Source organism: Penicillium oxalicum, chromosome VI (genome assembly GCF_001723175.1).
Source record: "Penicillium oxalicum strain HP7-1 chromosome VI, whole genome shotgun sequence".
NCBI lineage: Eukaryota > Fungi > Ascomycota > Eurotiomycetes > Eurotiales > Aspergillaceae > Penicillium > Penicillium oxalicum.
This window is the reverse complement of record NC_064655.1, coordinates 2,378,705-2,390,751: the sequence shown is the minus strand read 5'-3', so window position 1 is coordinate 2,390,751 and position 12,047 is coordinate 2,378,705. Positions and strand designations below refer to the sequence as shown.

Below are 12,047 nucleotides of genomic sequence, written 5' to 3'. Positions count from 1 at the left end.
TTAGGATAATAACCCTAAGGGCTCTGTATAGGGCTATAGGAACTCGGTACGCGGAAACGCTATATATATATTATAGGGACTAGTAGAGACTACTAGACCCTAAGATTCAGTCTTTGAAATCAGACCCTATAGACTTAGACTCTCTACCTAGCTAACAGATTCTCTGTCCTGTAATACAGACCCCTTAACAATTACTTCCCTAAACGCTTCTTAATAGAGATAAATAGGTTCTTGTCGCTATTACTATTATTATCGTTATTATCGTTATTATTATCCTTAAGCTTAATCTGCCTATTCTTGACTAGGTACGCCTCTAGGACCTTAAGATCGCTCTCTAAAGCCGCGATTATCTCCGGAATCGCCTTATAGGCCTCTAACACGACTATAAAGTCGTTCTTATTATAAACCTAAGAATCCTTTAGGGGACTAGATAGCCACGAATTCTTAAAGAAAGTACTATTATCCTTAGCCTTACCCTTGCCCTTGTCCTTCCCCTTCTCGGGTTTGCTACCCTAGCTATTCTTCTTCTTCTTCTTCTTAGAGCTACTCTCGCCGCTATTATTATTATAGGACCGCTTCTTATCCTTTAGATCGCGCTACTAACGGTTAGCATAGGGTATTATAGATAAATAAAGGGAGAAATACCTTCCTATCTTTAACTAATATATAGGAGGGGTATATCCTATTATAATACTCCTATACCTAAGGATCGAGAAGCTTATCCCTCCGTAAGGAGTACTAGGACGCGTTACTATTAAACTAGTAATTTCTATAGCCTCCGCCCCCTAACAGACCCTCTTATAGGATCCCGAAGATATAGTAAGAATTAAATAGGCTATTCCGGTTACTATATAACTAGTACTCTGTACTAGTAGGGGCTAGTTTACTAACCTATTAAGTAAAAGCTACCCGAAGCTTCGTAAGGGTACTATAATCCTTCGGATCGTCGTTTCTCTAGTCTACGTCTTAGATCCGCGCGCTATAAGTCTAGGAGTCGTTCGTATAATTAGTCTTAAACTAGCTTACTAAGGGATTCCTATAGGTATCTAAGCCTATCTATAGCCCTTCGGTCTACGCGTATAACGCGTAGAACCTACTCTTACGCGTATTTATAAAGATCTTAGCTAGGGAATACTTTACCTTAATAGCCCTCTTCCTTATTAATAGAGCTATCCGGGACTAAGCGGTCTAGACCTAACGCTCTATAAAATCGCTAGAGGAAGGCTTAGGAGAAGGCGACGGAATAGGAGTATAAGACTCTAGAAGCCCCTAATCGCTTATAGACCGGTCCTTAGACTACCGAGGGCTTGATAGAGTAGCTAGTAGAGAGAGGTTAAGAATAAGAGGAGATAAAGGGGTAGGAAAGAACTTAATAGGAGGATCGACTACTAGCTTAGAAGAAGGATAAGAAGGAACTAAAGACCTATTAGCTACTTAAAAGTCTAGTTCGGACTTAGAGTAAGCTACCTAGCCTAGGAAAAAGTCTTAGAATATATAGGATAACCTAGATAGTATTAGAAAGGATAAGGAAGAAGGATAAAGAGAAGAAGAAGCGATTAGGGGAATTTACCTATATTTATAATAAGAGATCCTTTATTCTCCCGGACTACCCTAATAGGAGCTTCTAGCGACTATTAGCCGTATATAGTAGTTATAAGTAGCCAGAAATAATATTATACCTTTTCCTTTATTAAATCCCTACTATTTTAACTTTGCCCCGTATATATAAATACCCTAAGGTAGGAACCTACAGATATAACCGAACAGAGCGATAGTAAGCTTAGACTATATTACCCTAAAGCTCGGGACGAGTTTAGTCTAAGTAGGGGAGGATAAGATCCCGGAAGGGTAGTCACATAAGTTATAGCTCACGTAAATACCCCCGTTCGGCCCTATATAGTCCTATAACTATCTTTACAGACCCGATATTTAAGAGATACTATAGATATACTTCAAGAATCAACCTTTCTTTACTCTTCGAATCACATTAGGCCTTACAATTACTCGCGAGTTTGAGTCAGAAAGTCTGGCTCGCGAGCCGTACGACGGTAATATACTAGTAATCGAGCCAATCGAACCGCGAGTTTTTCTAGCTCGCTATATATAATAATAAATTACTAGCTCGATTTTACAATACTATACGAGCGGGAAGACTCGCGAGTCCTTAACTCGCGAGTTCGAGCCAGTCTTTCCGGCTCGCCGCGAGTAATTGCAAGGTCTAGTCTAGATATAATTATAGCCTATTCGGGCTAAATCGCTTACAAAGCGACTATACGCACGCTTAAGTACTATAAAGTACCTAATATTAAGCGACTATAGTAGGTAAGACGAATACGAAGGTATATAAAGTAGTATAATATTATTTTCGGTATATATTCGATCGAATTAAGGTATAAGATAGCTACCGTAGCCGTTAAGGATTAATAGCCGAAATCGCCCTCGTATACGCGAAGTAGTGTATAGAATAAAGAGCTTTTGAAGCTAGCTAAGGCCGATTTTATCGGTAGTCTAGCTATTATTCGATACTTCGATTCGCTAATCCCTAGGAATATTCGACGATTTAAACTACCTAGCGATATAAACCTAGCCTTTAAAATAATACAGGGCGGTAGCGTATAGCTATTAGCGTATATTACTTCGATCGTAGTAACCTATCCGCGATTACTAGGCTATAGAATCGATCGCTAACCGTAGTATTTAGCGCGCGTAACTACTTTTTGCGAGGATATAAGGCCTATCGCAAAGCCTATCTTATTAAAGTTATAGATATCCTCTAGTTAAATCCTATTCTCCTTAATTATATATTATACTATTAAAAACTACTCTTTTATAGTCTTTAGATCCTTATTAAGAGCGCGCTAATAGTTATATCGCTTTGAGTAGCGAGATCGAAGCTTATTACGCCGTTTAACGAATATTAATACCTAATTAACGCTAACGGTTAATAGGGGGTTAGTTCTACGCGCTACAAGAAGGATATTAGCTATCTCTCGAATAGTAGAGGGCCTAGGCGCTACCCTACGCGAATCTATAGAGAGTATCTATTTATTAAGCGAATCCTCTTCTAATAGTGTTAATTTATAGCCGTTTAGGCGTATATCGACGCGCGCAATTATACCCTTAGCGCGATCGTATAGGGTAGAACTTAGTAGGTCGTATAGCTTCGCCGCTACGCGAATAGATTTAATACGGCCATTTTTGATATCGTCGAGGGCTAAAAGGATCTTGCCCTCCTGATTAGCCGATTTTTGCGAAGATTCAGTACGAATTAGTAGCATAGTACGCTATTGAATCAGGCAGGGTGGTAGGAAGACGCGATTTTGGGGTAGGTGTCCGGCTCGACCGTGTGTCCGGTTCGGCCGTGGATTACGTTAAATAGCGGAGTTCGACTTAGACATATAATTAGACTTAGTAGTAGAATATAATAGGTTATAAATATTAAGTTTTTATCCTTTAACTTTTTTTTCTAATCTTAATTACTTTTACAAGGCCTAATACTATATAAGAACATTTTTTCTTATTAGTGATAAACCTTTTCAGAGTAGCTTAGCAGTATAAAATCTTATATTATAAAAAGCTCGCGAGCTAGCCTTTCTAACTCGAACTCGCGAGTCCTTGACTCGCGAGTAATTGCAAGGCCTATCTTATATTCTAACTAATCATAGTGCTGGAGTAACACCCCGATTGATATCAATAGTGACCTGTCCAATATAACAAACAGCCTTCCAACCACAGCGTCCTATGGGCCTCGTAATAAAGGAAGGTCGGGAGCTGCTGGATTATAATTTTTCAGATTTTAGAATACTAGTTGATCATATTGAATGACTAGACACTAATCTATGATTCCGCCAAAACGCGCTCTGTACCAGATGCGACTTTTGCACTACGACTCACCAAAAGCCCCTCTTAAATGCTACTGAGTTGTGGGACGACACTATTACACGGCACCCTACATAACAGAATGTTCTAGACCGAGGGGTTATTAATCTTGCTCTTCTGGAAGCTAACGTGTGGGTTATAGACACCAAGGAAAGCCCTCTTTATCTCCTTCCCGTTGGCATAAAGACTTAAGGCACCGACACCTTTTTTGTCTCATCTTTAAAGATGTATATCTCGAAGGCATTTTCTGTCCCACTACAGCCCCTCCCATTCAGAACACAAATACTCCACAACCACCGCTCAACTAATCACCTCGTGGCTAATATACCGAGCGTCTTATTCGTCTGCATCTACAACGCCGGTCACTCTCAAATGGCGGCCGGCTACCTCAGTCATCTCGCAGGTGATACTATTGAAGTGCGGTCTGCCGGATCAGCCCCAGTCGACTCTATCAATCCCGTCGTCGTCGAAGCCATGCTCGTAGAAGGTGTCGACCTCACCAGCCAAAAACCCAAGATCTTGACCGCCGATGCAGTTCAGGCCAGTGATGTTGTCATCACAATGGGGTGTGGAGACGTCTGCCCCTTCTTTGCTGGCAAGTGCTACCTCGATTGGCAGCTTAACGATCCTGCCGGGCAAGGCCTTGATGCTGTGCGTCCTATTCGCGACGAAATCCGTCGTCGCGTTGAGTTTCTTATCACCGAGCTCCAACCCTCTGGCTGAACCTCGACGATGACAGTCGGTAGAGCTAAACACTGGGCTAGTTTCCCAGATTGTGTGCTTAGCAAACGTCGACCTTACACATTTTGTTGTATTTACTGTCCCTGTTGTCAGGCTTGATTTCCGACGATCTTATTCATGGCGATTTTTGCCTTCCATTAGATCGACATAACTGCCATTCCTAATCAACAACCTCAATTGAACGTAAAGCTATATGGAGATCCAATGGCGCTCTAAACCATGTTGAATACTTTATCTTTAATTCGGGTCCAAACGTGCTCCGCTCAATTCACTCGTCTCAACCGTGAATGTCGGGCTTCACGGCAAATATCTTGAAGGAGCCTTGTGGGAAAGAATAAGGGTATGGTTAGCAGCGTATCAACTGAATTCTTTTCAGGTTGACTCACCAGTCCAGTGGTTAAAATCGACGTCCGGCAATTTCTTTGTCCCCTTGAATATATTGGGTTTCGCAGGATCACAGCATGAGCTTGTAGGGGCCGGCTCGTCGGCTGTTTCACTTCGCCACATTTCCTTGTAAATGTTTAGGTCGCTGTTAGTGTTGAAAATCAACACCTCTATAGGCTTAGTGTCAGCCGGGTGTCCAGTCGAAAGGAGCATTAAATTTATTACCTTGAAACCCTGCGTCTTTTAGGTATCTTTCATAATCGCCGACCTGGCTAGCCCCAGCTATACAACCAACGTACAAAGAGAGATCCTTCTTTATCTCCATAGGAAGCTCTTGCGTTGCGAGAATATCGCTGATTGCAATCCTACCTCCCGGCTTTAGCAGGCGGAATACCTCTTGAAAAACAAGGGGCTTCTCGGCTTCAGGCACCAGGTTTATCACGCAGTTACTGATGATGCAATCAACGGTGCATGACTGTAATGGGATAGAAGTGATAAATGCCTCGATAAACGATGCATTAATGGCCCCGGCATTTCTCGCGTTCCGACGCGCCAATTCCAGCATGTCCTGTAAATTTTAACGAAAATACGTTTGTATCGGCAGAAAATTGTTGGCGTACCTTCGTCATATCAATACCGATGGCCTTTCCATTCGGTCCAACCTTCTTTGCGGCCAGCAAAACGTCGATTCCCCCTCCACTACCTAAATCAACCACTGTCTCGCCCTATATGTAAACATCAATATTAGCACAAGATAGCTAACGACCGGGTATACCTTACTAAGCCAATATTTGCTGTTGCCAGTGGATTCCCACAGCTAACACCTAGATTCGCATTATCGGGAATAGAGCGTAACTCCTCCAGATCATATCCAAATGCCGTTGCCACCTTTTGTTCATAAGTTCCCTGGTTATTAGGGTCGGCCTGGTTCGCAACACCAGCATAGCGCTCTTGCACAGAGCGATAGGTATGTTTCGAGTTCATGAGAACGGAAATGGAGAACTCTGTTCTGTAAGTTAAATTTAATCAGATAATTTGAACAAAATGATCATTTTGAAAGAGATCAAGCCCGTCTTTACACTCTCTTGTGCTACTAAGGATTCCCACAACACCATATTTGCTATCTGTAATGTGGGGGACGGATATTCTTCACTCGCTCATTGGCTAGCCGACGGTTCTTGGTATGTCACCACAAAAAAAGTGGCTGCCCAGCCGATCTGTCACCAGCTTTATCCCACACTAGAAATAATATCCTCTAGCTCGTGTTAGCAACACGCAAGACCATAAAGTTCCATGACGCTGAGATGAAATATTTTTTTTAGTCATAGCCTTTAGGTCTGGCTGCAATACTCGTTTTGAGGAACCGAACCCAAGTTATCCGTAGGCATTCGCCCGTGGAGATAAATTAGGAATACGAGACACCAGTATGTCACCGGATCACTCGGACGAGACATCAGTCTGTATCATTTAAGACATCAAATATTAATTGCTCAGACTTGTTCAGATGGATTTTGACCAAAGCGACGACGTGATTTTACTGCGGTTACTCAAGAATTACGCGTGAATTCCGTCATGACACGTCTGAAAGGACCCTCAGCAACAGATAATAATCAACCGGCATCCCTCCCCCGGCACAAGGCTCTTTCGGTATCCGTCTTGGAGCCTCAAGTGGAGGCTCATTAGGTCCGGCTTTCTTCGGGCATAGCCCACTAAGAGCTCGCAAGCCTCCGAACAAGAGACGGTGGGCGTAGGAAGGGAAACCGAGGTTTGGGAATTGCAGGCCATTGCGGGACATCCTGAGGCCGGTTTCTCACACTCCTTCGGACTCAAGAAATTATGAGGCCCTAACTCTGTTTGCGGGAAACGCAACGTTTCGGAAATCTCTGCCACACTTGTCGGTAGATCTGGCATGTATACGGCCTGGTCATCAAACAGGAGACACTCAGGCAGGAAAGTATTTGATGCCATCATACTTCCTTCGAAAAGATCATTACTAATATCAATAGACTTGGAGTCCTGTAGTGCACTCGTCGCCTGTGCGTTGTTAGAGAGTATGCTCACGATGACAGTAAGTAGGTAAATGATGGAACTAACCCCAGGCACCAACTTAGACGTGGTGGCATAGTCTGAAGATAGAAGCAGATCAAAGCCCACTTCTGATCCAGTTGTTCCTGCGCCGGCCTCGCGCGATGGTGGCAAAGGAGATGCAAACGCCAAATACATGATCGGCGTTACTGATTCCACGAAGTGTTTTAGGAGCTGATTTTCGACTGAGAGGAGTTCTATTTTTTTCTGCAAGACATCAAGCTGAGCATGCTGCGTTATTTTGTAAAGTTGCACTCTCTGTTCTAAATCGCGAATGTACTCCTTCTGGCGCGCTCGGCATTTCCGTTGATTATTACGCACTCTAGCAAGGTCCTTGGCCTGGAGGATGGTCAGATTCCCCGCCGTTAACGCGAACAGCATAGAGTATTCACCTTGGTTTTGACTTTCGCTCGGGGCATTATAGAATATGAAGGTGAGGGGAATATTCTCAGAGATTCATTGACTAAGAGGATATGTCGGTTCAAGATGGCGGATTCATCCAGAGGCTTTTTGCGAGATGTGCGCTGACTAATCTTGACGGAACTTGACTATGTTAAGTTGCAGGGTCCAAATCCGTACGAAGCCGCGGACTGTTGGAAGTAGAAGCAGATAAGTTCATTTTAAGTACGACGATTATGAAACAAGTGGCTCGCTGTTCGCACTGCCTATTGCCCGTAGCCATTTTCTGCATATAGACCGCCTCTTTGTATGCTTTTCGAATAAGGTTAATATGCGGAGTCAGTAAGCCACTATAAGTACTAGCTGAGAGAGCTAGGATTTTGTACTGGTCTAGTCGCTTCGGTTTGGGGATTTTGGGATTGTCGAGACAGATTAAGCAAATTTTTGGAACACACTATATCGCCTTCTCGGTTACTACCATATTTCTCTTTCACAAGCTACCCTAGCTAAGACGGATGCGACCTTCACGACAGAGGGGGACCTGATCGATCCAGGGTGAGCCGACTCTACTAAAAGGGCATAGTGACAGTCATTAAAATGTTCTAAATAACATCGACATCTTTCATTCGTCAAGGCTGTTTCTAGCATGTCACTGCCAAGGTGTCCTCGGGTTCGTTTGTGCACGGTCCAATACGGACCGGGTGATGACCAAGGGCAGGATCAAATCCCCCTTCTCACTATTTCTATGATGAGAGTCCATGTTCATGACCGTGGGCCTACTACATCGACGACCTGTCGGGGGAGATTCGAAGTGGCGAGGTAGACTACGTTGAGAATCCTGAGTCCTCGACTCTTAAGTTTAAGCCAGGAAGGCTAACCTACAAGAAAATCACTCGCGCGTTGATCCTAAAAGGCCGGCCCGCCGCGAGTAATTACAAGGCCTAAGTAGGGCTAGCAAGATTTTGATATAGTAAAACAGCAGAACTACCCGTAAGCCGCCGGACGAAACAGCTAATAACAAGGCGTCAAAACCAACTCTCAAAGCGCAGAAAGGAAACACATATATATAGCAAGAAACACTGTTACTATAAATTCATATCTCGAAATAAAGGGATATTTTATCAAACCTTAATTTTACCCTGCTCTCACCTTACTTTCACCTCACTAATGATATAAGAAACCCTTCATTAACGACTGCTTAGTGCTATGATTATCTATATTAAAGTAACAGAGAGGTAAGAGAGCTTATAGAGAAATCTGATGGCTGAAGGTTTCCTCGGAGATGTCTTGAATGACTACAATATCGCTCAATACTCACATAATGTTTAGCGATTCCACCGCCACATATCATGAGTTCTCAAATCCTCTCATCTAAATTCTTGATCTTTCTGTGAGTCATGACTGCAGTTTTATTTGACTTTTGAAAGGGTGGACGTAATTGGACGTATTTCACTCTGGTTATCAACGCCATATCGTCCCGAACGGGAGACCGCTTCCTGAATCTTGACCATAACCCCTCCTATCACCTTCTGGCGACATCTCGGTAAGCATTTCATCTACTTAAACCCTTGTGACATCCCTTCTCAGTTCAGAATTCATGGTAACTCACTTCCACTATCTGTCTCACAACTTTTCTATCTTAAGCGTCTACCAGACTCACACAAGCAGCTCATTATTTCAACTCGTAATAACACTTCCACACCCAGGTTCTTATCTATCTTCCACGACAACTCATCATTTCTTCCTACCAAGTGCTCACAATTCTTTCACGTGATAAATCAAAATTAACGCGATCAACTTCAACAATTCACGATGTCTACCTCAAACGGATCAGTCCAATCTGCACATGACATTACTCTCTATCGGGCCAGCGCTCATGCGCTCAGCTTCCGTCCCACGCCCTCACATGCAAACCTCTCGCATGCAGACCCAATACCCTTCGATGGCAACTTCCAGGTTGACCGCGATGGATTTCTATCATCCCCACACAGAGCCGGGGGCCCTATTCTGTGCTCTCTTTTGGCGAGACCCGCAGAGCTCAGCCCGGAATTTGAGAGTGAAACTCGATTCCGTTCTCGACATTCAAAGATGCTCAGGGCCATTTCCAATATCCTCCGCGACCGTGGTATTGAGTATTTATCTTTGTCACTCGGAGGTCGTCGCTCGATTGTCGACCCGGAAGAAGAAGCTCTACCGACATGTTTGATCATTACGAAGCAGAATCCAAGGGGTGCCACCGGTCTAGCAAAGTACATTCACCAAATCCTTCGCCGGCTTTTTCAGCTAAAAGTCAACGTCGACATCATTGAGAGCTTCACGCTAAAACCTCTACGATGCATCCCGGTTCACTCATCAGAAGCGATTTATAGACTCTGGGACTCCATCGCCTCTGATATCATTCGCACACTGCATTGCAATGACTGGGCCGGAATTGGATGCTGGCGATATGGCATGAGTGAGACGCCACAGGGAAACCCAATAACTGTGATCGTGCGTGTGCGAAAGGAATCGAATCGAAATTGGTCCGCTGCTGGAACAGAAATTCAAAATCTTCTCGGGTCCCGCGGCATACGAAATACCAACGTCCTGTTCGAGAGAAACAGTGTCATCTGGTGCTTCAACCCACCTCTGCTCGAAGTCGATGCTATCACACAAGCGGTCTACCCCGGTGTCAGTCTGGGAATTCACTCTAGCATGGCTGGCAGCTCCACACTCGGGGGCCTGGTTGAGCTTCACTGGCGAGGTAAACCCTCGAGGATCTTTGCGCTTACCGCATTTCACTGTGTCTATCCGCCACATGGTCGTCGTCAAGGGCCCCTTGCCACTGGTCGGGCCCAGGAAGGTGAGTTCCTTTCCACTTTCAAGAATTAACTTAGGGCGCTTATTGAAATATAAGGTAGTCTTCAAACGTTGGGAGACTAGCCCTCTACGGCCGCAAGAACGAACGCAGGTCCAGGGGCTTCTAGAAATCGACCACCCTTCCCTTGAAGATCTCAAGAATACTCTCGAAGACCTCGATCTGTATATTCAGCGCACTGAGACCCGAAGATTCCGAGACATAGCGCAGGCCATTAGGAGCCAGGAAGCAGATCCAAACATGTGCTTCGTGGACCCAAGGGACCGAAATTGGTACAATACCCAGCGGCAAGCTTCAGAGACTCTGAGGCGACAGCGTGACAAGGTGCGAAGTTTCATTGAAAGGGAGACCTACACTCTTGGCCCAGTGTTTGCTGGAAGTGAATTATGGCGATCTCAGAATCATACTTATCGGCCTTTCATACTTGACTGGGCTTTGATAGAAATTCCTGAGGAAAGACGTGGGACCAACACAGTGAGTCGTTGCATTCCCGCCCTTCAAAATCACCTATTAATCACATTTTGCAGCCTTACCGCTATCGCCATACAAGGCCGTTGCTGAGCTTCGATTCCACAACGCATCCAGAGCATGATAATGAGTACTCTAAAGTCGGACGCTCCACAGGCTACACCAGCGGGAAGTACTCAGGTTTAAGGGAGGTACACCTCCACAAAGTCGACGACCAGTTCATAGAGACGTGGGAGCATACAGTATCCTCAGGATTCTCGGATCAACCGTTTGCACAGCCTGGAGATTCTGGGTCCTTTGTTTTTGATCCCGCGTCACGCGAAGTAGTTGGCCTCTTCCTCGGAGGACGGCCCAACGGCACTGGAATTTTCACCCCCCTCGAAGCAGTGTTCAGTGACATCAAGGATATTACGGGAGCGAGTCATGTTCAGGTAGCCTGATCATGATCGCCTTTTTTATTTCATGCCTTGGTTTTAAGAGCTTGTATTCCAGGATGCTTCCAGTTTTTGAATGATGCGTTTTGATCTATAGGTACAACATAGGGGATCTTCGGTCATGACTTTCATGCCCCATAGACGTAGATTCAAACACCTTATCTTTAGTATGGAGTGTAACGAAGCTCTTTCCAGAGGTTTCCAACCTGTGGAATCTGTGGTGTGATTCGATAGCTCCACAGCAAAGCATGATGGTTGCGGAAAAGATGTTACGGCAGATTCATGAATGGTAAAATCAGAAGGTGCCAGTCGAGGCAGCTGTTGCTTTGATGATCGGACAAAAGTCAAAATCCTTCGAGATGAATAACAAATGATTGATGGTTTTTCAACCTACTTGTTTGTTCTTGTCTCCGCTCAACAATCTTGTGATAAGGCTATATGATTAGAAGGATTGACTTAGAGAGGGCGAACGGTTCAAGGAACAGCTAGAGGTCTCAAAGAGAAATTAGGTAGGCTCGTGCACGTATTCATTATAAGTGTACTGCTCCACGAGCTAAACCCTAGCTAGTAAAAGTGCAAGCGTAGCGGCAAGATCGATTACTATCTTTTTAGGAGACATCCTTGCGAAAGCTACTTAAATATAAGGGTGTTAAGCCTGAATATTTTTACACTGATCTATCACCCCCGCGAGTCCCCGTGTTGGACTATAACTAAAACGGAAAATTGTCAGAGGAGCTGGTTTTTTACTCAAGTAGGCTAATTGGAAGGGATTTCACGATTGAAGTGTTGTTATTGTTGAG

At 44.3% G+C, this 12,047-nt stretch overlaps 3 protein-coding genes across 3 annotated transcripts; 2 read left to right on the top strand and 1 right to left on the bottom strand.

The window, feature by feature from the left end:
- Positions 1 to 4,251: 4,251 nt before the first annotated feature.
- Positions 4,252 to 4,602, top strand: POX_f08111 (uncharacterized protein; the record flags this gene model as incomplete). The annotated part of the gene is made up of 1 exon (XM_050116893.1): positions 4,252 to 4,602. One exon carries the CDS (start codon positions 4,252 to 4,254, stop codon positions 4,600 to 4,602), a length of 351 nt encoding a protein of 116 aa, XP_049967032.1.
- Positions 4,603 to 4,897: 295 nt separating this feature from the next.
- Positions 4,898 to 7,470, bottom strand: POX_f08110 (Arsenite methyltransferase; the record flags this gene model as incomplete). The annotated part of the gene is made up of 7 exons (XM_050116892.1): positions 4,898 to 4,941; positions 5,007 to 5,174; positions 5,230 to 5,572; positions 5,625 to 5,729; positions 5,785 to 6,013; positions 6,854 to 7,038; positions 7,099 to 7,470. The coding sequence occupies 7 exons, from the start codon at positions 7,468 to 7,470 to the stop codon at positions 4,898 to 4,900; spliced, it is 1,446 nt and encodes a 481-aa protein (XP_049967031.1).
- Positions 7,471 to 9,300: 1,830 nt separating this feature from the next.
- On the top strand, positions 9,301 to 11,253 carry POX_f08108 (uncharacterized protein; the record flags this gene model as incomplete). Its single annotated transcript, XM_050116891.1, has 3 exons — positions 9,301 to 10,330; positions 10,389 to 10,819; positions 10,873 to 11,253. The coding sequence occupies 3 exons, from the start codon at positions 9,301 to 9,303 to the stop codon at positions 11,251 to 11,253; spliced, it is 1,842 nt and encodes a 613-aa protein (XP_049967030.1).
- Positions 11,254 to 12,047: the final 794 nt, after the last annotated feature.